At 41.7% G+C, this 26,398-nt stretch overlaps 3 protein-coding genes across 3 annotated transcripts in view; all 3 read right to left on the bottom strand.

The window, feature by feature from the left end:
• Positions 1-250: 250 nt before the first annotated feature.
• Positions 251-26,398, bottom strand: part of LOC310941833 (extracellular calcium-sensing receptor-like) — a gene marked incomplete at both ends in the record, with an annotated part of 58,320 nt that continues 32,172 nt past the window's right edge. Inside the window, 8 exons of the mRNA XM_083907081.1 lie at positions 251-1,161; positions 1,240-1,363; positions 2,461-2,688; positions 5,365-5,640; positions 5,715-5,918; positions 6,160-6,429; positions 6,617-6,703; positions 6,872-7,166. Coding sequence (XP_083763207.1) covers positions 251-1,161; positions 1,240-1,363; positions 2,461-2,688; positions 5,365-5,640; positions 5,715-5,918; positions 6,160-6,429; positions 6,617-6,703; positions 6,872-7,166 — 2,395 coding nt within the window. The remainder of the gene's footprint in view (positions 1,162-1,239; positions 1,364-2,460; positions 2,689-5,364; positions 5,641-5,714; positions 5,919-6,159; positions 6,430-6,616; positions 6,704-6,871; positions 7,167-26,398) is intronic.
• LOC310941484 (extracellular calcium-sensing receptor-like) lies at positions 10,966-16,864 on the bottom strand (the record flags this gene model as incomplete). The annotated part of the gene is made up of 5 exons (XM_083906671.1): positions 10,966-11,876; positions 11,955-12,078; positions 14,419-14,646; positions 15,466-15,669; positions 16,856-16,864. The coding sequence occupies 5 exons, from the start codon at positions 16,862-16,864 to the stop codon at positions 10,966-10,968; spliced, it is 1,476 nt and encodes a 491-aa protein (XP_083762797.1).
• On the bottom strand, positions 20,123-26,358 carry LOC310941483 (extracellular calcium-sensing receptor-like; the record flags this gene model as incomplete). The annotated part of the gene is made up of 8 exons (XM_083906670.1): positions 20,123-21,033; positions 21,112-21,235; positions 21,324-21,551; positions 21,935-22,210; positions 22,286-22,492; positions 24,916-25,185; positions 25,876-25,962; positions 26,098-26,358. The coding sequence occupies 8 exons, from the start codon at positions 26,356-26,358 to the stop codon at positions 20,123-20,125; spliced, it is 2,364 nt and encodes a 787-aa protein (XP_083762796.1).

The raw sequence follows: 26,398 nt of genomic DNA, 5'->3' as shown, positions 1-26,398 counted from the left end.
CACCAATCAACACTGGAGCCACATTTAGCAGGTCTATAAATATGGATTTCAATGACGTGGCGTGGCTAAATAAATGTTAAATAATAATTTAAGAAAAAGGTTACTTTTCTTATTAAAAGAAGTTATGTAAAATTACATTAACTCCAAACACTGGATAAATAATCAACAATTGTATTACCTATATTATCATCTTGTAATAACCACTCAATTCTGAATTATAGAGGATAGACAGAGAGCAGTGTTCAGAGTTTTAATTTGTGGTGCCACGACCCATCACAGCTTTCTTTGTGTTTCTCTCTGGTCTCAACATGATTATATAACATTTGGGTCCAAACAGCGCCACCAAGAGGCCAAAGCTGGAGGCCAAGATGGCAAATACCTCCACTGCATCTGCATATTTGCCTGGTGAGTTAATGTAAGCAGGGACAAATGCCACCCAAACTGCACAGAAGATCAACATACTGAAAGTGATGAGTTTGGCCTCATTAAAACTGTCTGGAAGATTCCTTGCCAGAAAAGCTAACAAACAACTGAGAACAGCCAATAAACCAATATAACCAAGTAAAACTGCAAAACCAACTGTGGACCCAACTACACACTCATAAACGATCTTGTCATTGTGATACTGGGTGTTTTTATGAGGCGCTGGTGAAGCAGAGACAAGCCAGACAGTGCAGATTGCTGCTTGAACAAAAGTCAGAACCAGAACTGTCCCTCTCTGCTGCACAGCACCAAACCACTTCAGACTGGACTCCCCTCCTGGTTTGGAGGCCCTGAACACAGCCAGAACCACCATGGTTTTCACCAGGATACATGAGACACAAAGCACAAAGCTGATGCCAAATGCTGCATGTCTTAGTTGGCAAGTCCATAATTTGGGTCGTCCAATGAAAAGCAATGAACACAAGAAACACAATTTGAGTGACACCAAGAGAAGAAAACTGAGTTCTGAATTGTTGGCACGGACTATAGGTGTGTCGCGAAGATGAATGAAGATGCCCAGAACAACAACACAGATAAATGTGCCCAACAGTGAGGTGGTTGTCAAGCAGATACCCAGAGGCTCATGGTAGGAGAGGAACTCTGTTTTCTTAGGAACACAGTGGTCACGCTGGGGGCTGGACCAGAAATCTTCTGGACAAATCGTGCAATCCATGGAGTCTGAGAAAAGAAATTGATGAGAAAAATGTTCATACAACATATCTGATATGTGATGTTCAAAACTTTACACTCACTCACCAGTCATATTGCTGATCTTTCCCTCAGAACAAGGGACACAGTCAAAACAACATTCAGCTTCCCCCTTCTTTCTGGCCATGCGGGTACCTGGAGGACAGCTCTCACTGCACACTGACCAAGGAGGCTGTGTGGAGAAAAATCGGGATCTGTTATATTATCCTATGTAGTTCTCTCCATACTCTTCAATGTTCTGTGTACACAGATTTTGCTATGGATTTCCATTTGCAAGTTCAAGACAAAGGTTCCCTTCACAAAAAATTGAGGATCTGTGTCAGTCTTGTGTTTCAACTAATGTGTAGTTGTTATGACCCTGGGTCACATGTTTGGGTTTGTTTGGCATTGTGGTTTGCAGCTCTCTCTTCCATTGTGTGTGTGCAATTTGTCTCAGTTGGATGTCATCAACCAGGCGGTACACTGTGAGTGCCTCATATGAGGAAGACTTGGCTCAGCATGAGTTGATGAAGTGATGGGGGCCTGGACTATAAAAACCCTCCTGAACCTGCTATAGGATGGGTGTTAATCTCGCACCAGGCCTAGAATAAAGTGTTAGAACACTCTTGGTTTCCTGCTCACCCTCTTCAAACAAATCCTGAATCTGTGCAATCAAAATTGACATTGAAAGTAGTAGTAGATTGTTATAGCTTAGTTTAATGTCGTAAGTTAAGTTCGGTATGTTATTTTGTAATTTATGTTTTCTTTACTGGGGGTAAGATTAGGTTCGTTTGAGAAATTCTGTTTGTAATTATGGGATTGCTATACGCTGGAGTCAATAAAACAAAAACTTGAGAGTCCAAAAGCAGTTGGGAGTCACACACATGTATGTGATCTCTGGTTTCCCTTGGGATGTAACACTAATTGAACTCACATTACCTCAAAGCAGTGGTTTCTTACCAGGAAATCAGCCTCATTTGTATGTTCTTTGTACAGATGAGGGCATCACCAAATGATCTTACACAACTTCAGGCAAGAGTCCATGGTAATTGTGTTCTTTGATGTCCTTTCTTCAACCATAACAAGAGGGTCCCATCAAATAGACTGGAGAGTGTTGTGTTACATGAAGCCAAAAAATGCAGGAGTGTATGTATGTCTATGAAGGGTTTGTCAGTACCATCATGCACATGGGTGGATGACATCATTCATGCCAGACGGACCATAGCAAACATCTGTGGATGTATAACTCTCAACCAATGAGTGGGGCAAAGTGAAGATTAAGATAATAACCTGTTTGGATTCAAAGTTCCAGAAGATTTTGTCTTCATCCAGTGTGAGTTCTTCACCTTTGAAGGCTGACCTCTTAACCTCACCCACTGTCTGAACTTTAGTTCTTCCATCAGGGAGCCATACCCAGTTCATGACGTCATATACAGGTAAGGCATCACCGTTCTCATCAAATGACACTTGATCACCAAACGTTGTGGTGAAGTTGACTTTTTCCAAATAATACACAAGCTTGGATAATGTAATCAGACACAAAAAGAAAACAAGAACAAAAACTACAATTACTGCTCAGCAGTTGTGTGTCTCAGCTGACAAACAGATACACAAAGATATACAAAGTTTCTCATATAACATGTGCATGTTGGCTTACATGGAATTTATTATTTTGTTTATTTATGAGTGTTTGTGCCAAATGATTTGCTAAAGATAATTGACTGACAACTTGAACAATGCCTCAATCCTTAGCTGTTATCACTGCTGACGAATGAAAATAAAAGACTGCAGATAAAATGTACTTCTATTTAGCCTATTCATCAACTTGCATAACTTTTATTTGATGTATTTAACTTGTAGAAAGAAGAAAAAATATGTGTTTCAACCCTTTAGATCTCCCAGAGATTACATTATTAGTATCATCATCCAAAACCATCAATCGGATTAACTGGATATGTGCCCTCAGCTTTTAAAGTAGCATTTATTAAACCCATACTCAAAAAAGCAACCCTTGACCCAGATGTGTTGGCTGATTACTGACCTCTATCAAATCTTCCTTCCATTTCTAAAATCTTAGAAAAGGCAGTTGCTGATCAATTATGTGAATATTTGTGCATTAAAGTGATAGTTCGGAATTTTGGACATACAGTAAGACCTATTTTCCAACTCAGCCTGTGTGATGGAGACGTCTGGAGACGTTTTCAAGAAATTTCATTCAGTTCTTCTAGTTGCCGAGTTCGCTGATGCTATGGCTGGCGCAAGTCAATGATACCAGTTAGCATGGCATTAAAAACACTCATGCCGACTCCACAGTGCACCCGAGGCAAACCGATTGTAACGGCAGATTATCGATGTACATATCTGTGTTGTTGAATGTTTGAAATAAAACCAACCTTGCAATTTGAAGGATTTATGTCTCAGCAGCAGCAGCAGCGCATCAAACTTCCGACAGCGGCGGACTGATTCCGCTGCCGGAAGTACAGTGCTGAGAAAGTAGTCCCTCAAAAATTCATGCGATGCGACGTTAGTTTTGTTTCAAATATTATTCTATCAACACAGATATGTACATCGATAGTCTGCCGTTACAATTGATTTGCCTCGGGTGCACTGTGGAGTCGGTATGAGTGTTTCTAATGCCATGCTAACTTGTATCATTGACTTGCGCTAGCCATAGCACCAGCAAACTCTGCAACTAGAAGAACTGAATGAAATTTCTTGAAAACGTCTCCAGACGTCTCCATCACACCGGCTGATTTGGAAAAAAGGTCTTATGTTCAAAATTCCGAACTATCCCTTTTATGGCCTGTTTGAAGATTTCCAGTTGGGTTTTAGATAACATCATGGCACAGAAACAGCATGAGTTAAAGCTGTCTCTCTAGTAGTCTCTACTTGTCCTGTTAGATCTTAGTGCTGTATTCGACACCGTTGATCATGATATTCTATGGCAGACTGGAGCAGACAGGAGCAGGTACTGCCCTGTGCTAGTTTAAATCCTACTTATCTGATAAATTTCAGTTTGTTGATGATAATGCCTCATTGCAAGCAAAGTTAATTGTGACATCCCACAGGGCTCACTGTTGGGCCTTTACTTTTTACCTTGTATATGTCTCCTTTGGGGAACATTATTAGAAAGCACATCATACGCTTTCATTGTTGTGCAGATGACCCACAGTTATATTTATCAGTGAGGCTGGATGATATAAATCAGGTTTTTAAACTCCAGGAATGTCTCAGAGACATTAAGTGCTGGATGACCTGAACGTATAGTCCTAACAGATCACTTTGTCCTAGCAGGCTTACTTGTGGGTCCCAGGGTCCTTTCCTGTGAACCAGGTCCCAATGACAGTTCTGGAGGTGGACACTTTCTCTGTAATATTTAGAGCTGGCTCAGGGAAACCCGATCCATCTTTTAGTTATGCTGCTATAGACCTAGACTACTGAGGGAATTCCTGTGTTGCACTCACACTCACACTCACACTCACTCTTTGACATGCAGGGTATGAATGTGAATTCATTATATGTCATTAAACTTGTTCTTTCTCTCCTTAGTTTCTGTATTACCTTCCTGGCCGCTCTCTCTCTTTCTCTCCCCCACCTCTCCTCCTTCCCTCATTTTTTTCTTTCATTCCAATCGGTCGAGGCTGATGCTGCACATCTTTGAGTATTGTTCTGTCAGATATTTCTTCCTGTTAAAATGTAGGTATTTTTCTCTCCACTGATGCCTAGTGTTTGCTCATTTTGTGAGCGTTTGGGCTTCTCTGCTCTGCATGACGTTGTCTATGTACAGTGCATAAATATTATCTTTATGCACTGTACATAGACAAAAAGAATTGAAATGTGTCCTCGGATAAAAAAGATGCTTATCGATGCTCCATTAGATGGACAGACTTGTGTGATTTGGTTTACAAAAAAATTAAATTAAATTATATTGAATTTGTGAACACAATCCAGAGAAATAATCATAAAACCAATTCTTGCAGGAACTATTTTTGTATTATTTCCATTGAAGAATTTGCCTTTAAGTCACATCACATGACTATTATATACTTCCACTTCTACTTGGTGTATAGGGAAAGTGAGATTCTAATTATTTCATTTATTAACTTCTTAGAATTCATTCAATTCTTAAAGAAATGCAAAAGTAAGTAGATCAAGTAATTAAGTAAAAAAGTTGAGTGTAGATTGATATCTCACCTGCCATGGCTCCAGTCTTTGTAAATGAGCACAGGTGTTGTTGCTGAAAGGTCCTCTCCCTGCCTCACACTGCAGCATGTCATCAAGAGCATATGCCAGAGCGTACACAGCCTTATACACATTATACTCTGACCTGAAGTTTGAAACATCCACCAATTCATTCTCCACATTGTCTATAACTTCCTGTCCAGTGCATAATTCTCCTCCAGCTTCCACCCAACCTGCTGGAGGTGGTGCAAATCTACACTGAAATGTGTGTTCCCAAAACTGATTCACCTGCAATGAAGTTCTTTGTAAATTTAAGCCACTATATTATTCTTACAAATACCATGTCAGATGGAAACTCTCACCATGGTGTTTTCATCTGTGTTGTGATGTAGGTCAAGACGTATTTGTAACAGGAAGTCTCTGAGTCCTGGTATTTCTCCTCCACGGATGGCGATGCCCAGTGTTCCACCAAGGTACGGCATGAGGTGAGGAGTATGGAGCACATCAACTGTTGTCCAGCCTTCACTGGCAATCCACTGCAGGCCTGTCACATTCTGCCTCACCACCTGTAAATTACAGTATGACAAGTATATAAATACATACTTTTAAGTCAAATGTAGTTTCCACAGTTGATGTCAGAGACAAATGTGTTTCCCACAGTATTGCAGGGAAATTGAACTTGTCCTGGTAAACTATCTTGCTCTAAAACTGTCCTAGCAGTTTCAACATACATGTGTAACATCATCAATGAAAACTATTATTTACAGGCTAAAATGTTTTTTCCAACAATAAGGTGTCAGGACTAACCTCTTTCATGAGGTTGATCACCTGACTCTCATGTGCAAACACAATAACCACTCGAGCTGTAGATTTCCTCATCACATCCACTATCCTCCTTAGTTCAACATGGTCGTCACCCCAGGGCAAAATCTCTGTGTAAGCCAGGCAACCTCCACCAGCTGGACCCAGATCAGAGTGAAAGGATCGGGCAGCATGGACTCCATAATCATCATCACTGATGAGCAGACCTGCCCAAGTCCAACCAAAGTGTTTTAGAATCTGAATCATAGCATTCACCTATGTGGACACAGAGCAGAGTGATTAATGCACAGGCTGGCATCATATTTCACTATAAATCCTGTTACAGGTTCATAAAAGACTCATGTTTAATCACTGTCTTTAAGTGTTATATCTGACAACACACAACTCCGTAAATGAAAAGATGCAATGACAAGTGATAAATGTGTTTTGGGCAGATTTTTACCTGAAAAGCATCACTTGGGATTGTCCTAAAGAAAGATGGAAACTTTTGTTGGTCACTCAGGCAGGAACAAGTGGCAAAATAACTCACCTGCAAGAAAAGCAGACCATTTCTTCTGAGAAAGCTTATTATCTCTATTTTCAAATATTAACGGTTAATTACTCAACGGTCAGATATTCATTCAATATCGTTGAAAATAATACAATTTTATTTCAGTTCAAAATTTAATCACAATAATGATAGAATTCAAATACTTACCAGAGGCATTCTGTACAAACCCAAGACTGTAGAAATGGCTATAGAATTTGAAGAGGTAGCATCACCCACAATCCCTAGGACTGGAGGGGGTCCTACACAGTTCTTCTCTAATGCAAATTGCTCTTCTTGACCACTGACTAAGGTCAGTGCTGCACGAAATCCAATTCCTAGTTGAAAGCAGTTATCATACAGACTGTATCCCAGAGTCAAATTAGGCAGCAGGTTGGAGTTTCTGTTGATCTCATCAATAGCAAAGGCCATGGTCTGAGCCTGTCTAAATCCGAGAACATTAAAACTAACACAAACTACTATTAAAAACACTTCATTCAGTAACTCTGCAAAGTTATACATTTCACAACTACAGATCTTGTCAGACTCACCCATAACAGGTAGGCAGCTGTGACTCTGAGGTAAAAGTCAGGTCAGGATCGGTAGAAAAGAAGTTGATTGCAAAAAGTCCACCGATAATCACATCTCCAGTTTGGTGCAACCCATTTAGATTAAACTGTTCCTGTAACTGACAAGAGGAGGAGGACACAGCAGAGAATAAGCAGCAGTACAACATTAGTGAGAGCAACTTGTTGTCTAAAAATACCCTCATGACTTTGCTCTGGTTCATCCCTTGACTGAGTTCTGTCCTATCACTAACCTTTTTATTGACTTATGACAATTTTTATTCTTGCACATCGCCTATCAGGGCAGGATAGCAAGCTCTAGGGGCAGGTCCTCAACAACGTCATTTACAGAGTTCTGTTGTAATTTTTATCTTTTACTTGTTGAGTTTTACTTCCTGTTTAACATCAATGTGTTTGCTGTCCAGTTTTATTTTAGTGACACAAATGTGCCCAGCCATGGAAAAACCAGAAAGAAGTAGGCTGAGGGGCATTTTCAGTAATTTACAGATTACGAAAGTGTGATTTCTAAGCTTTCCATCAATGTCACACATGGAATTCTGGATGTGGAATTCTGGATGTGCCGAATCTAGGCACTCCTCAAACTGGTTTAGGGAGAATTTTATGAAGGTATATTTGGTGCAAAATTCACAAGCACATGTAACTTGTAACATGTAAGATTTCACATGCGCAAACTAAAGTCACAAATGTGTAACCGTAAAGTTGAAGTTGTACATTTTTTTTATACCTTGTTAACACAAATCCTTATTACAGGTACACAAATCCTTGTTACAGGTACACAACTACAAGTCAATTGATACAAGTGCTCGAATCTGCTTCTACGAGTTTCAGATACTGTTTCTCCTCGCTAGGTGGTATAAGTGGTGGATTTGTAACTTGTGCACGCCGAGCGAATCGATCGATAAGAAAACAAGGCTTAGAGTGGGCGGGCCTTAGGAAGCTCTCTGCTGAGTTTTGAGTGACAGCTCTGAGTCGCAGATTCACGACATTAAAAGTGTCAAATATACGAGAAAATAAAGTCGCAGATTTATGAGATTAAAAGACAGACAGGGGAGGTGTGAGAGAAATGGGGGGGAAGAGAGAGAGGGAGAGAGAGACACTAGATACAAGTTAGTTGCATAACACACTAAGGCAATAATGATAACATTATAACAGTAACAACACTGATATGCATTTGTATAAGTACAGTACCATTAGAATTTGTTAACAACCATATATAGAAAAGGTGATCTTGTTTATAACGGCTGTATCAGTTTATATTGGTTCTATCATGAACCAGAGTGTCTATCTGTATGTCTGTGTATTCGCGCATCCATGTATATGTATGTGCGGAGGTTGTCACTTGGCGTGGTCGGGAATCCGTGGTGGAAACCGTGTCGCCGCCCCCAGACCCCCGGGAAAAGACCAGCAGTAACCCAGGCACGTGGGGCGTCCAACGGCCCCCCGGGCCATGAGAGACCCACAGTTGCCCGACCCAGGGCCAGCTAGAAGTTTACCCCGCACAAGACCAGGGCAAGGAGCCGCAGAGCCGGAGCCCCCCCGCCCAGAGCCCGCCCCGAGGGGGCAGGAGGCGACAACACCACGGGCACAAACCAGCCCACCCACCCTGCCACACGCCGAGGCAGGTCCTGAGGCCCCAGGCTCCCGCACCAGGGGCCCACCCAGGCCCCCAGGGCAGCCCATCCCACCATCAGAGACAGTGGAGCCTCCCCCAGACCGCCCCCCAGTAGGGCAGGCCGGAGCCCGCCACAGCTATCCCCGACGGCTACCCCGGAAAGCCAACCACACGACTTCTCCCCCAGAGAGAAACAGGCAGAGGCTCATGTAGGGATCCCAGCCAGGGGCCCCCAAGAAACAGGAGACGGCAGAGTCCCGGATCCGCCCCGGGAAAGCCCCCCCGCACAGGGATGGGTCAGAGGCCGTGCCCACCCAGCACAGGGACCCACCGTCCACCCAGAGGCCAAGACGCCCAAAGCAGGCCCCCGCCGAGCGACCGGCTCGCTGCCCACCATCACCCCTCCCAGGAGTCATGGCAAGCCAGGGCCAGGTCCCCTGGGGCTCCCCCCGACAGCCGACCCAACCACCCCCCGCAGCCACCAGCGCCCCAGGGCTCCACAGCCGCCCCCCAGCCCAGCCGGGAGGCGGGCGGGACACAGATACCCGGGAGGTCCCCCCACACCCATCCTCCATCCCCCCCAACCAGGACGTGGCGTGTTGTGTATGTATGTGTGCTGTGGGACTTCTCAATAGGCCTCTTCAGTCTCCTCACAACTGATCCAGTGGCATCAAAACAACCCACTGCACTTGCTTTCTTTGCCAGTGTCTTGTAGATGAGGATTTGTGTTGGACTCCAATAATGGCAAAATAATTTATCCAGGCCAATATCTTTGATGTTGCCATTGTGAGGTACACTATATTTTAAAAGCTGCAATGATACAATTGGATCTTTGTCACCCAATTCTCGATTTTCTTTTTTCCTGCTTTGCTTTTCGCAGACTGTCCAAAGACGGCAGATGGCTTGGCTCTTGGTCTCCAAAATCCATCAGCTTGTTTGCTTGGGATGCCCTCCACACCTTTGGCTCCATTCTACCCTCACACAACTCTGCGCTGACTTGCTTGCGGAGGTGGCCAGACAAGTGGCGCTTGCTACCTTTATGGTGTGATTCGCGAACATTTTTTAGGGAGCACTGAAATACCATGGAAGAGTTGATCGTTTTTTTTCCACAAGTCATCTCCAATTGGCCTTGACAGTCTTTGCAGTAACCTTTGATTTCTATATATTTAGTTTTGACTGTTGGAAACACTATAGCCCTTTTAAATACAAAAGTACACATACTCTTCCTCTGTCTCCAAAGTTCCTCATTCAAAATGTGTGTACAGGTGCGAGGCTTCAGGATTGTGTACGTCCTTTTTTTGGCCAGGGAATGCATACTTTTGTACTGTACTTTTGTAAAAAGCACAAACGTAAATGTTTGCGGCACAAACCAGTACAAACGAAGCACAAATGATTAAAAGTATTTTGAAAAGGTTTTATTGGGGGTGGGGGGCCAACTTCACGGAGGTCTTTAACCTTCTCTCTCTCACGCCCGCCCACCTGTGCTCTCGGCGCATACTGATTTTGATGAACAACAAACAAATGCTGAGTGCTGATCAATAGTTTTGTGCAAGCAATTTAAGGTCCCGACTCTTGTCCCAAATATGACAGGCTTCATTCAGTGATTGAAACAAATATATTAACATTAATTACACGTTTTCATGCTGTGTGCGCCCATCGCAAAGCTGTTTTGAGTATCTTATATTGAAGGCAGTTTTAAGCGTTACCATATCGACCAGAGAGCGTTAGGGGGCCGGTCAGTGAAAATATTTCCTGACAATAAACCGGTCCGTGGAGCAAAAAAGGTTGGGGACCGCTGCTCTAGATGTCAAAGGTGTCAAAGTAAAAGTACACACCAATCATACACTGTGGAGCCACATTTAGCAGGTCTATATGTACAGATTTCAATGACTTGGCATGGCAAAATAAATGGTGAAGGTTAGTTAAGGAAGGAAGTAGTTCTGTAAAATGACATTAACTCCAAAAACTGGAAAAATTACCAACAATTTTATTAGCTACACTGTCATTTTATAATTACCACTCAATTCTGAATGTTAGAGGATAGACAGAGAGCTGTGTTCACAGTTTTACTTTGTGGTGTCTCGACACATCACTGCTTTCTTTGTGTTTCTCTCTGGTCTCAACAGGATTATATAACATTTGGGTCCGAACAGTGCCAACAAGAGGCCAAAGCTGGAGGCCAGGATGGCAAAAACCTCCACTGCATCTGCATATTTGCCTGGTGAGCTGATGTAAGCAGGGACAAAGGCCACCCACACTGCACAGAAGATCAGCATGCTGAAAGTTATGAGTTTGGCCTCATTGAAACTGTCTGGAAGATTCCTTGCTAGAAAAGCTAACAAACAACTGAGGACAGCCAGTAAACCAATATAACCAAGTAAAACTGCAAAACCAACTGTGGACCCAACTACGCATTCATAAACTATTTTGTCACTGTGATACTGGGTGTTTTCATGAGGCACTGGTGAAGCAGAGACAAGCCAGACAGTGCAGATTGCTGCTTGAACAGAAGTCAGAACCAGAACTGTCCCTCTCTGCTGCACAGCACCAAACCACTTCAGACTGGAGTCACCTCCTGGTTTGGAGGCCCTGAACACAGCCAGAACCACCATGGTTTTGACCAGGATACATGAAACACAAAGCACAAAGCTGATGCCAAATACTGCATGTCTTAGTTGGCAAGTCCATGATCTGGGTCGTCCAATGAAAAGCAAAGCACACAAGAAGCACAATTTGAGAGACACCAAGAGAAGAAAACTGAGTTCTGAATTGTTGGCACGAACTATAGGTGTGCTGTGATGATGGATGAAGATGCCCACAGCAACAACACAGATAAATGTGCCCAACAGTGAAGTGGTTGTCAAGAAGATACCCAGAGGCTCATGGTAGGAGAGGAACTCTGTTTTCTTAGGAACACAGTGGTCACGCTGGGGGCTGGACCAGAAATCTTCTGGACAACTGGTGCACTCCATGGAGTCTGAGAGAAGAGAGAAAGTGATCACAAACATGTTTATACCACATATCTGAACTGTGACATTTAAAACTTAAAACTCACCAGTTGTATTGCTGATCTTTCCCTCCGAACAAGGGACACAGTCAAAACAACACTCAGGTTCCCCCTTCTTTCTCACCATGCGGGTACCAGGAAGACAGCTCTCACTGCACACTGATCGAGGTGGCTGTGTGGAGAAAAATCAGGATCTGTTATTGTATCCTATGTGGGATTCTCCATACTCCTCCATGTTCTGTGTCCACAGTGTTGCTATGGATTTCCGTTTGTGCATCAATGGCAAAGGTTCTATTCACAACAAATGCGGATCTGCGTCAGTCTTGTGGTCAAACTAAAGTGCAGTTGTTATGACATGTTGGTTTGTTTGGCATTATGGTTTGCAGCTCTCGCTTCCTTTGAGTGTGTGTCTGTGAGTGGGGAGCGACTCCTTTCTGACACCGTTTCTACCGTTTCTACATGCTACTCAGTGAAAGGGACTGACTTTGATTTTCAGTTCTCGTCAGCCAATCACAGGCAGGGTAGGGCGGCCTTCATTGAATAGAAGCATGGACAACAGCTTTCAGTCTTTTGACAGTGGCATGAATACAAAGTATTGAGAAGAGAAGAGAGAGAGTTAAGGGGCGAAAGTATGAGTCGGTGTACCATGGCTTGAAACGGCATAAGGTTGACTCCGAAAACTGGGCTTTTAATTCGGAATGGACAGAGGCGTTTGTGTCCATCCTTCCCTTAGGCAGCATGATACCGCTGTCTCATCTGCTCTGAGACGGTGGCAGTGGTTAAAAGAGGGAATGTGAAACGCCACTACGAAACCAAGCATAAAAATACATTTGATAAAAGTTACCCACAAAATTCGGCAGTTACCCGCTTTACAGCAGCAGAACGTCAGCAGCGCGGCATCAATCTCCACCGGCACATTGCGGCAGCGCAGCGGGGCCTTGGGAGTCGGCGGTATTCACAGAAGATCGAGTTCTTGCGAGTTCGAAAGATCCCGCGATAGACTGTGTGTATAAAGGAAACAACAACAACACAGCTACTTTCATTTTCCGACGTGGAAGAACTGTTGATCTGGTGTCATAAATGATTTTATGATTCTCCACTTCAACAATCAGTCTCGTTGTACTCTCTGAGACCCTCTGATCAATTGACTTTTGACCTGGTAGCACTGGTGACGACGTGATATTGATGTGTTGCGATAGGCTATATGACCTGCATATTGTGTTTTCTTTTGAAAGGGGGGCGGCAGTTTTTTACTTTGATTCTTTGTCGGACTTGCTGTCTGGTGCGATCTGCTCTGTTGAGCTTGATGCGGCTCAGCAACGGCAACGGCAAAAATAGAATTGCTACCTATCGATATCGCTGCTGAGCCGCTTCTGGGACGCTGCTGAGATGTGCCGCAGCGTGCCCGGTGGAAATGCTCACATCGATTAGAATGGAAGCGATCAGCACCCACGGGCCCAGTGGAAATCCAGGGTTAGGCTCCAAAAAAAAAGTGATCTTGAAGCCAAATATGATCAGACAAAGAGGATTTTAACACATTCATTTACTGGCCAACAACCCGCTAACGAGACACAAAAGCCTGTTCAGTTGTGCACACATTTAAAAAAAAAGTCTTATATACTTTTTTATTTTTATGTGCAGCCAAATCTTCTTTTTACCTTGTTAATATTAGTATTGTTGTTATGAAAGTAATTATCATAGTTCTTTATAAGTTGAATGTCCAATTAACTTTACTTTTGTAATTAATTTTTTTCTTATTTATTTTATCTATTATTATTGTACATAGTCCTCCAGAGTTGCACAGAAAAATAAATATTTTTTAAATGGCATTGAAATACAGTTTTCTTCATTTGATGGAATGCTTGACTTCACACAGTGCAGATATTGATACAATGACAATGCTACTTCAATATATAATATCTCTGACCAATCAGTGGGCAGCAGTCTGCGGCTCAGCTCGCTTGGAACCTCACCAGAGGAAGTACCAAAAGAGTACCAGGGACTATTGCTAATGGAAAAGCAAACAAAAAAAATAAAAGTAAAGTCGTACCATGCCGTTATGCTGGAATTGTGTAATGGAAAGGTGCAATTACCCTCTCAGTTGGATGTCAGCAACCAGGTGGCACACTGTGAGTGGCTCATTTGAGGAAGACTATAGCTTAGTTTAATCTTTTAAGTGAAGATAAGTTAGGTAAGTTATTTTGTAATTTCTGTTTTCTTCATTCAAGGTAAGAGTATGTTCATTTAAGACATTTTGTTTGTAATGTTGGCATTTGGAATGTGTTGCGTAACATGAAGTTTAAGCATTTGGTGAGTACAGTTCATAGTCAAACAATCTGGGAGTGTAAATTATGTCCAAGAAGGGTTCGTCAGTACCATCATGCACATGGGTGGATGACATCATTCATGCCAGATGGACCATAGCAAACATCTGTGGACTTCAAGAAAAAGTATGACTCTCAACCAATGTGTGGGCAAAAGACATCGTAGTTTAAAATAGATAAAAAATAACCTGTTTGGATTCAAAGTTCCAGAAGATGTTGTCTTCATCCAGTGTGAGTTCTTCACCTTTGAAGGCTGACCTCTTAACCTCACCCACTGTCTGGACTTTAGTTCTTCCATCAGGGAGCCACATCCAGTTCATGATATCATAAATTGGTAAGGCATCACCATTTTTATCAAATGACACTTGATCACCAAATGCTGTGGTGAAGTTGACTTTTTCCAAGTAATACACAAGCTTTGGATAATAGAATCAGAAACAAAGGGAAAACAGGGCAATCAGTGATGGCAAACGACACCTCGTTACTTCACACACAAAGACTAAAATTACTATCCAGCAGTTGTTTGCATGAGCTGACCAACAGATTCAGACATTTCTCATATAACATGTGCATGTTGACTTAAAATATTTTATTAGAATTGAATTTAATGTGTTAACACCGTAGATAAATAAACATGAAAATAATTATTGCAGGACAAACCTTTTTTAATAATTTCCATGAAATATTTTCTTTTTAACTCACATCACATGACTATTATATACTTCCACTTTGACCTGGTATTACAATCCACTATCTGCTTGCTGTTTAGGGAAAGTGAGATGCTTTAATTCATTCATTTATGAACTTCATACAATTCATTCAAATCTTAAAGAAATGCAAAAGATGAAGTAAAATTAGAAGTTGAGTGTAAACTGTTATCTCACCTGCCATGGCTCCAGTCCTTGCAAATGAGCACAGGTGTTGTTGCTGAAAGGTCCTCTGCCTGGCTCACACTGAAGCATGTCGTCAAGAGCATATGCCAGAGCATACACAGCCTTATACACATTATATTCTGGCCTGAGGTTTGAAACATCCAATAACTCATTCTCCACATTCTCTATAACTTCCTGTCCAGTGCATAATTCTCCTCCAGCTTCCACCCAACCTGCTGGAGGTGGTGCAAATCTACACTGAAATTTGTGTTCCCAAAAGTGATTCACCTGAAATGAAGTTCATTTTGATATTAATGCAAGGAAATTATTTTCACAACTACCAAGTCAGATGGAAATTCTCACCATACTGTCATCTGTGTTGTTGTGATGTAGGACAGGACGTATTTTTAACAGGAAGTCCCTGAGTCCTGGTATTTCTCCTCGTCGGATGGCGATGCCCAGTGTTCCACCAAGGTATGGAATGAGGTGATGAGTCTGGAGCACATCAACTGATGACCAGGCTTCACTGGCCATCCATTGCAGATCTGTCACATTCTGCCTCACCACCTGTGTAAAGAAACATTTCCACAGTTGATGTAACACAAACTTGTTTTTTACACACTATTGCAGGCAATGTTTTATTTGTCTTGGAAACAAAATTTGGAAACAACTCAATAACTTTAACAAAATTTCCTGGGTTTGAGCCCTGTTTGGAACAACTTAGGAACAAGGGCCTTTCTGCAAGGAGTTTGCATGTTCTCCCCGTGTGTGCATGGGTTTTCTCCCGGTTCTCCGGCTTCCTCCCACAGTCCAAAACGACGATATGGGGATTAGGTGAATTGGGCACTCTAGATTAACCGTAGGTGTGAGAGTGTGAGTGAATGGTTGTTTGTCTCTATATGTGGCCCTGTGATGGACTGGGGAACTGTCCAGGGTGTACCCCGCCTATCGCCCAATGTCAGCTGGGATAGGCACAGCACCCCCGCAACCCTCTGGTGGAGAATAAAGTGGTAGATAATGGATGGATGGATATTAATGAAAGATTGCAAAGGCTCAAAAGTTTTTGCAAAACTTCTCTTTAATGACTGACCTCTTTCATGAGGTTAATCATGTGACCCTTATGTGCAAACACAATCACCACTCGAGCTGTAGATTTCCTCATCACATCCACTATCCTTCTTAGTTCAGCAGGGTCATAAACACTGGGCAAAATCTCTGTGTAAGCCAGACAACCTCCACCAGCTGGACCCAGATCAGAGTGAAAGGATCGGGCAGCATGGACTCCATAATCATCATCACTGATGAGCAGACCTGCCCAAGTCCAACCAAAGTGTTTTAGAATCTGAATCATAGCATTCACCTATGTGGACACCGAGCAGAGGGATTAGTGCACAGGCTGAAATCATCTTTCACTAGAAATCCTGTTTCAGGTTCATCAAAGACTCATGTTTGACGACTGTCTTTTAGTGTTGCATATCTGACACCACACAACCCTGAAAATAAAACACATGCAGTTGAACATATTTTCACCTGAATAGCATCACTTGGGATCGTCCTAAAGAAAGATGGAAACTTTTGTCGGTCAGTTAGGCAGGAACATGTGGCAAAATAACTCACCTGCAAAGAAGCAGACCACTTAAGGTTGATTACTCAACTGTCAGATATTCATTCAATGTAGTTTAAACTAATACAAATCTATAACTATAACTCAACTCAAAATAGAATCATAACAATGATAGACTTAACAACTTACCAGAGGCATTCTGTACAAACCTAAGATTGTAGAAATGGCTATTGAATTTGAAGAGGTAGGATCACCCACAATCCCTACAACTGGAGGAGTTCCTACACAGTTCTCCTCTAGTGTAAATTGTTCCTCTTGACCACTGACTAAGGACAGTGCTGCACGAAATCCAATTCCTAGTTGAAAGCAGTTATCATACAGACTGTATCCCAGAGTCACATTAGGCAGCAGGTTGGAGTTTCTGTTGATTTCATCAATAGCAAAGGCCATGGTTTGAGCCTGTATGAATCCTAAAACATTAAAACTAACACAAACTACTATTAAAAATACTTTATACAGTAACTCTGCATAGTTTTACATTTCACAAATACAGATACTGACAGACTCACCCATAGCAGTTAGGCAGCTGTGACTCTGAGGTAAAATTCAGGTCAGGATCAGTAGAGAAGAAGTTGATTGCAAAAAGTCCACCGAGAATCACATCTCCAGTTTTGTGCATTCCATTTCGGTTAAACTGTTCCTGTAACTGACAAGAGGAGGAATAAAGAGAGGTGGACACAGCAGAGAATAAGCAGCAGTACAACATTAGTGAGAGCAACTTGTTCTCTAAAGATACCCTCATTCCTATACTGAGTTCACTCCTATCACTACATCATATTGACTTATGACAATATTTATTCTTGTACATCACCTTTCAGGGCAGAATAACAAGCTGTAGGGGCAGGTCCTCAACAACGTCAGTTGCACGTGTCATTTGCATAATAGTCCTGTTTTCATGTTCATCTTTGTTTGTTGAGTTTTACTTCGGTTACATCAGTGTGTTTGTTGTTGTCTAGTTCTCACACAAATATGTTTCATAATTTAATGAATTATAATAATGAATAAAAATTAAAACATTAATCAACATGAAATTCAACATACACTGCTAATACACTACAGCCTCCACATCAGACTGCAGGTCATTAATGGGATTTTTTTTCCTCAAGTATGTGAGACCATGGAGACATCAGCTACAGAGCCTGTTTACTGTTCTGTCCTGTTCGATGCACTGAGGATGGTTAGTCAGCAGCATAAGGCTATATCAGGTAAAATCACACTACACATTTCCAAAAACAGAATGGGAAACATAATTGTTGTCCATAAAATATGACCCAATCAAGTTAAATCTGCAAGACATGCTTTAAACTTCCATCCATCTATGGGAAAAAGTCTTGCACAGTGAGAGTTTGTCACTTCCATCTGACCACAGCTACATTGCAGAACAAAAAAAACCCACTGTCTTTTAAATGACTCAATATAAATATTTGAATTTGGGATTGTATGTATGCTATTGACAGGTTTGATTGTTTGTGGTTATTGCTGTTGTACAACAAAGTGTCCCACAGCAATCATTAAGGTACCCTGAACCTTGAAAGGTTCCTAGTTTCTGGGAAAAGTAAAAATGCAGCTACTAGTACACATTGGTCATTTGGTGATCAAGGTGAAAAAAAAAAAAATCACTCTGGTGGTTGGTAACAGTGTTTGTGTGAGGTGGAGAACCTTAAAGGATATTATTATAGTGTCCAATGTTTTAAGTTAGCACCACCAACTTATGGAGACCACAGACAATTACTCTGATTTATGGAGGCAGTTTCACTGAAGCAGGCCCAGTCTTTGGGCCTGTGTCTATAACTTTCATAACTTATTATAATATTTACTTTGCATTTATTTGGGATCCTTAATAATAATAATAATAATAATAATAATGCATTATATTTAAGGCGCCTTTCAAGACACTCAAGGTCGCCGTACAACAACAAAATAAAAATAACAAAAGGTAAGAGCAACGGGTAGAGAGTTAAAGAGTCAGAGGGAGTAGGCCTGTTTAAAAAGGTGGGTTTTCAGGTGGGATTTGAAGATGGCAAATGAAACAATGTTCCTGATGCGGGAGGGAGTTCCAGAGGCGGGGGGCAGATCGGCTGAACGCTCTGGCCCCCATGGTGGTCAGACGGGCTGGAGGCACAATGAGGCTGATAGATGAGCCAGATCTTAGTGTCCGGGAAGGGGTGTTGGTCTGAAGGAGGTCAGAGAGGTATGGGGGAGAGAGGTTATGGATGGCCTTGAAGGTGAGAAGCAGAATTTCGAAATCGATGAGATCCTTCAAACTCACCTCTAAGTTGTAATTGTTGTGGTGCAGCAATATTTTATATAAAACGTGAGTTAATCTCCGACATTTACCAGGGAAATGTCTGACATTTCAATATTTAACCAAGAAGTCCTGCGCCACTCCGTATTGCGAACTCAGTTGAATTATCAAACACTTTTTGCGGCAAACATGAAAACAAAAAATAATTTGTGTCTTTAATAGGTTTTATTCTACACACAACTTAATAGGTTGTAAACCGACAAAGCATACAGCTTCTGATGATCAGTTACAGATGAAAAACAGGAAAATATACATGCTCCATACCTGCTGGAAAGTTCTACACAACTAGCAAAACAACCGGAGTACATTAGCTTCTAATATACAGAAGTTTGACTTAAACCTGAGTTTAATTACACTGTTGCTCTCAAACATTGTTTTTTAACATTGTTATGCATAGTAATAATCACTTCATTCATGTTAGCTTGTTACCTGATGCCAAAAATTGATGTAACATTAACTGAAATGGAGTGAGCACGGCAAATTATTGCTTCTTTTATCATTTGTTCGTTCCAGTCGCTCCTCCTGATGTCTTGCAACCAAAGACGTCTTCGGAAGTCTTGAAAGGGATGCAACTCGGTATCCGGTAAAACTTCAGGCTATTGTCTTGTTTGTTAAAACGATTAGTGCAACCGCCAGTACAACAAGACATGTTGTGTTGCTCACAATAGCGCTTTCTGTAACCGACATGCACAGTAGAGAGAAGGTGAGGCACGCATGACGTAGGCTGCCAAGGGGTCTATACAAATTAGGACTGTTTATTGTGTTTAGTGTTAGCATTTTAGCCAAAGCAGTTGTTGGGTGTTGAGTTGAGCGTGGTTTATGGCCCTGTATGCTCGGAGAGCAAGAGAGACATGGCAGAGTCGGTTCAGCAGGCACAGCACAAGTTGAGTTGTAATAAATGTTGCCCTTGTTACTAAAATAAGTAATGATGTAAAAGTACATTAACTCCCAATACTGCAATAATCTGTGTTAAGAAAAAAATAAACTACATTATTTTAAGTATTTCTTTATTGCCTGTATTCTGGTCTAGTAATTTCAAAACAATTCTAAAATACAGAGCATTAGAGAGCGAGACAGGAGTGTTAACCATATTACTTTGTGGTCCCACGACCCATCACGGCTTTCTTTGTGTTTCTATCTGGTCTCACAAGGATAATATAACATTTGGGTCCAAACAGTGCCACCAAGAGGCCAAAACTGGAGGCCAGGATGGCAAATACCTCCACAGCATCTGCATATTTGCCTGGTGAGCTGATGTAAGCAGGGACAAAGGCCACCCACACTGCACAGAAGATCAACATGCTGAAAGTTATGAGTTTGGCCTCATTGAAACTGTCTGGAAGATTCCTTGCTAGAAAAGCTAACAAACAACTGAGGACAGCCAGTAAACCAATATAACCAAGTAAAACTGCAAAACCAACTGTGGACCCAACTGCACACTCATAAACTATCTTGTCACTGTGATACTGGGTGTTTTTATGAGGCACTGGTGAAGCAGCAATGAGCCAGACAGTGCAGATTGCTGCTTGAAACAAAGTCAGAACCAGAACTGTCCCTCTCTGCTGCACAGCACCGAACCACTTCAGACTGGACTCCCCTCCTGGTTTGGAGGCCCTGAACACAGCCAGAACCACCATGGTTTTCACCAGGATACATGAGACACAAAGCACAAAGCTGATGCCAAATGCTGCATGTCTGAGTTGGCAAGTCCATAATCTGGGTCGTCCAATGAAGAGCAACGAGCAGAGGAAACAGAACTTAAGTGACACCAAGAGAAGAAAACTGAGTTCTGAATTGTTGGCACGAACTATAGGTGTGCCGCGATGATGAATGAAGATGCCCAGAACAACAACACAGATAAATGTGCCCAACAGTGAGGTGGTTGTCAAGCAGATACCCAGAGGCTCATTATAGGAGAGAAACTCTATTGTCTTAGGAACACAGTGGTCACTCTGAGGGCTGGACCAGAAATCTTCCTGACAACTGGTGCACTCCATGGAGTCTGAGAAAAAGGGGAAAGTGATGAGATACATTTGTATAAAACACATCTGAACTTTGCTGTTTAAATCATCACCCTCACCAGTTGTGTTGCTGATCTTTCCATCAGAACAAGGGACACAGTCAAAACAACACTCAGGTTCCCCCTTCTTTCTGGCCATGCGGGTACCTGGAGGACAGCTCTCACTGCACACTGACCGTGGAGGCTGTAGGATTTATCAAGTGTTATAAAACCATTATTCTACCAATGTTTAATGCTGATAGGTATCAGTAGCAATACATATAGGAAGTCACCTGTTTGGATTCAAAGTTCCAGAAGATTTTGTCTTCATCCAGTGTGAGTTCTTCTCCTTTGGAGGCTGATTTCTTAACCTCACCCACTCTATGAACTTTAGTTCTTCCATCAGGGAGCCACACCCAGTTCACAATGTCATATACAGGTAAGGCATCACCATTCTCATCAAATGACACTTGATCACCAAATGATGTGGTAAAGTTGACCTTGTCCAGGTAATACACAAGCTTTGGATAATAGAATCACACACAAAAGAAAAAGAATAACAAAAACTACAATAACTTTTCTACTAGCCTCTTACTTCTATATTTCTATAATTCTATTTAGCCTCCTAATGAACTTGTTTTTAACTTTTATTTCATGTATTTAAGGCTAATGTGTGTGACAGTATATTTGTGAACACAGCAGTGCAGAGAAATAAACATAAATCGAATTATTGCAGGATAAACTAAAACAATAATAAAAATCTATCAAATTTGATTTATCTGATATTACAATCCACTATCTGTTTTCTGTTTAGGGAAAGTGAGATGCTTTTATTTATTAATCTATGAAGTTCTTACACTTTAATCAAATCATCAAAAATACAAAGGGTTAAGTGATATCTCACCTCCCATGCATCCAGTCTTTGTAAATGAGCACAGGTGTTGTTGCTGAAAGGTCCTCTCCCTGGCTCACACTGCAGCATGTCATCAAGAGCATACGCCAGAGCATACACAGCCTTATACACATTATATTCTGACCTGAGGTCTGAAACGTCTACCAATTCATTCTCCACATTCTGCATATCTTCCTGTCCAGTGCATAATTCTCCTCCAGCTTCCACCCAACCTGCTGGAGGTGGTGCAAATCTACACTGAAATGTGCGTTCCCAAAACTGATTCACCTGCAGTTAAGTTCATTTTTAAATTAATGCCAGTATGTTATTCTCAGAAATTCAAAGTAAGAGAGAAACTCTCACCATGCTGTTTCCAATTGTGTTGTTGTGATGTAGGTCAGGATGTATTTGTAACAGGAAGTCCCTGAGTCCTGGTATTTCTCCTAGACGGATGGAGATGCCCAGTGTTCCACCCAGGTATGGCATGAAGTGAGGAGTCTGGAGCACATCAAGTGATGACCAGGCTTCACTGGCCATCCACTGCAGGCCTGTCACATTCTGCCTCACCAACTGTATATTGCATTATAATGTATATAAGTATAACAAATAATTCCACAAAAGTAAAATGTAGATTTAACAGTTGTCATAGACAAACCTTGTATTCTATTTCATCCTTACTGACTGCCAGAGGCGGTGCTTTAGCACTGAATGGCTCCATCTCGCGCATGCGCAGGTCGAGTGTTGATACCAACAAAGTCACCCTTGACCCCTGATGATGCCGGCTAGGCTTCATCCTCTGTGATATCAGAGGATCTGTTCCTTTTCGTCTTCTTGCTTTGCAGGTAGACGCACTTCAGTGAATTCTAGCTGAATTAAAAGCGTTTATTGCCGCTTCGTCGCTGGTAGCCGCCCTCCAAGGGCTGCAACGAGCGGAGACGGGAGGTTTGTCGCAATACGCCATGGACACCCCGAAATAGAAGTTTGGATGGAGTATACCAGGCGCCTCCTTTTGAGAGTATATCTTTCTTTGTTAAATAAGGTCGAAGGCGTTATACTTGAAGTCTATTTATCTTGAAGTCTTCTGTCCTGTTCTCCTGGCTCAACGCACTCCACCAACGATCAGAGGTCCTCTCGTTCAAATCTTCCTCTTCTTCTGTGGCGGTTCTTCTTCTTCTCCTAATAATGTGGATTACAACTCTTTGTGGTACATAGGGCCAACTAGTGTACAGGAGGGAATTAGCAGTCAATAGGAGTCACTGATTTCAAAATGCAACTGGCTCCTTTCGACAAGACGTGTGGTACCGTGATATGTCAATCATCGGGGGGGGGGGGGACCTATCAGATTTCAGGGGGGTCCCCCCGCCTCCCCTCTAGCTCCGCCACTGGTTAAATCCTAATTTTAAAGAAAGTTTTACGGCGTGTTCTACTTAGGGGTGTTAAATTATCGTGTTAATCGCGAGTAATTTATTACAGTCATATATAACGCGTTATGTTTTTTAATCGCGTTAATCTCTTCGTTACGGATGCCCCCGGTACCAGCATTACAAACGTCATAAAACCATGTCTAACTTTAACAAACACAGACATGCTGCATACCCACAGGAAGGTCAGAAACTCAGCTAAAAGCTCATATAAACTATTCTTATGTTCACGAAACACAGTTAAAACACCAATGGATCAAACAGCAGGAGCAGAAAACAACGTTACAGTTTAGCACTGGACAGCACTAGTCCTAATGAGTTGCTGTTTAAAATCACATTTGTGTTCAGATAAAAGTTTGTTTTGCTAGAAGCCACGAGTATAAATTTAACAACATTTACATTAAGTGAGTGAGTACCAGAGGGAGAGCATGTTCATCATTTTTGTAAAAAATTATGTCATTATTGAAAAATGTTGTAAATATATTAAATACATTTTGTAAATTGTTAATAAACTGCAAATTATACACACAAATCTGATCTCCTGTGTGCTTAGTATGTACATTTTAACATTAAGAGACTCTGATTGCAATTCATTGTTCGAGAAACAAATTAATTGTCATAGTCTGTGGACCCCCTGAAATAGCCTTGGCCCCCCCTTTGCCACCCCAAAGATAACAGTCTAGCTCCACCACTGCTGCCAGAGCGTTCTGTCACTCAGAATCCTCGTGGTTCAGCGAGAAGATTCTGCAGGAACAGATCCTCTGATGTCACCAGAGGATATGACCCCTGATGATGCCGGCAGCCAGGGTCAAGGGTGACTTTGTTGGTATAAACACTTGACCTGTGCATGTGCGAGATGGAGACATTAAGTGCTAAAGCACCGCCTCTGGTGGTCATCCAGGATTCCTAGAACCGCAGTTACATACGTAACTTTTGTTTTACACTATACCATGCAAGTTTGAATTATTCCTGGTAAACAAACAGTGGCCCAAGTCTTGCTAAGGCAATATAGCCAAGCCACATCTCAGCAACAACAACAGCTATGTCCATCCTGGAGAGACCCTCATAGGACAAACCCCCCAAACCCAAACCCTCACAGAACAAACCCCCACAAATCTTCTGGCCATGACTCTGTCTCCCCTTTCACCTTGTAAGCACTGTGCTGATCAACTGTCCCTCGAGCATCTTGTGCTGTCCCACCTTAAAGCCATCACAGACCACCCTCTGCTGGACCCCCTGCAGTTTGCCTACAGAGCCAACAGGTTGAGATGATGCTGTTAACCTGCATTCCACTTCATCCAAGAGCACCAGGAATCAGCAGGATCATATGCCAGGATTCTGTTTGTGTATTTCAGGTCTGCTTTCAATACAGTTCTGCTACAGGACAAGCTCTCCCAGCTGACTGTGCCCAACTATATAAATTCATACCAGTAAAGTAAAATGTATTTTCCACAGTTGATGTCATACACAAACATGTGTTTTACACATTATATTATAGATATTAGTATAAATAACAAAATATGTTTTTCAAAGGCTAAAAAGGTTTTGCAACAGATCTCTTTAAGGACTGACCTCTTTCATGAGATTCATCATGTGACTCTTATTTGCAAACACAATCACCACTCGAGCTGTAGATTTCCTCATCACATCCACTATTCTCCTTAGTTCAGCAGGGTCATCAGCCCAGGGTAAAATCTCTGTGTAAGCCAGACAACCTCCACCAGCTGGACCCAGATCAGAGTGAAAGGATCGGGCAGCGTGGACTCCATAATCATCATCACTGATGAGCAGACCTGCCCAAGTCCAACCAAAGTGTTTTAGAATCTGAATCATAGCATTCACCTATGTGGACACAGAGCACAGGGATTGGTGCACAGGCTGGAATCACGCATGAGACTTGTAAGGAGAATGCAAAGGAAGAAGCCAGAGCCTAAACAAATTATAACCAAACATGATAACTTATATGAAATGTGGATCTGTGCAAAATCTGTGCAAATACAGCTCATAAAGTTGACATTAAAGCTTTTTTTTACTCTTTGTTAAGAATTTGTTAAGTCTCCTCTGTAATAGATTCACATTCATATTTAACAAAGAAAGATGTGTGCTTTGAAAACATAATGAATCTACCTACAGGCTGGGACTGTTTGACTTACTGAATGTTAAGTTGGAAATGTTCACAGTATTTTTTAGATGCAGCACTATAATTGATCTTTATTTTTATTATAATACTTACTTATCATATATTTTACCACCTTCACATTCACATATAAGTTGTGTTTGTTGTAGGTGGCAGCAATAGTTTATATATCTTTCATAATAATTCTTACCATATTCTTATTAGAAAAACAGCAACATGACATTCACTCAAGTAATTTTGGGCAAATAGCCACTGTTATGTTTTGAGTTGAGTCTGTTTAGTCTTTTTAAACTTGCTTTCTGATCTGAAAATGTACCGAACCTTGGGATTTGCCTACTGTTTCACCCCTACTGTTGAAGAGAATAACATAATAAGTGATGGAGATGGATTTTCACCTGAAAAGCATCACTTGGGATCGTTCTAAAGAAAGATGGAAACTTTTGTCGGTCACTCAGGCAGGAACATGTCGCAAAATAACTCACCTGCAAAAAAAGCACACGTTGATTACTCAACTTTCAGATTTTCATTTTATTTAGTTTAGAATAATACAATGATATTTAAAATACATTCAGAATTTAATCAGTGTTATGACTGAGTTGGATGTTTTGAAAACTTACCAGAGGCACTCTGTACAATCCTAAGATTGTAGAAATGGCTATAGAATTTGAAGAGGTCGTATCACCCACAATCCCGAGGACTGGAGGAGTTCCTACACAGTTCTCCTCTAATGTAACTTGCTCTTCTTGACCACTGACTAAGGACAGTGCTGCACAAAATCCAATTCCTAGTTGGACACAGTTATCATACAGACTGTATCCCAGAGTCACATTAGGCAGCAGGTTAGAGTTTCTATTGATCTCATCAATAGCAAAGGCCATGGTCTGAGCCTGTCTGAATCCTATGATATTAAAACTACCA

The sequence above is a fragment of the Microchirus variegatus genome (assembly GCF_963457635.1).
Source record: "Microchirus variegatus genome assembly, chromosome: 20".
Classification (NCBI taxonomy): Eukaryota; Metazoa; Chordata; class Actinopteri; order Pleuronectiformes; family Soleidae; genus Microchirus; species Microchirus variegatus.
Note: the sequence above shows the minus strand (reverse complement) of the source record. Positions and strands in the feature narration are given on the sequence as shown.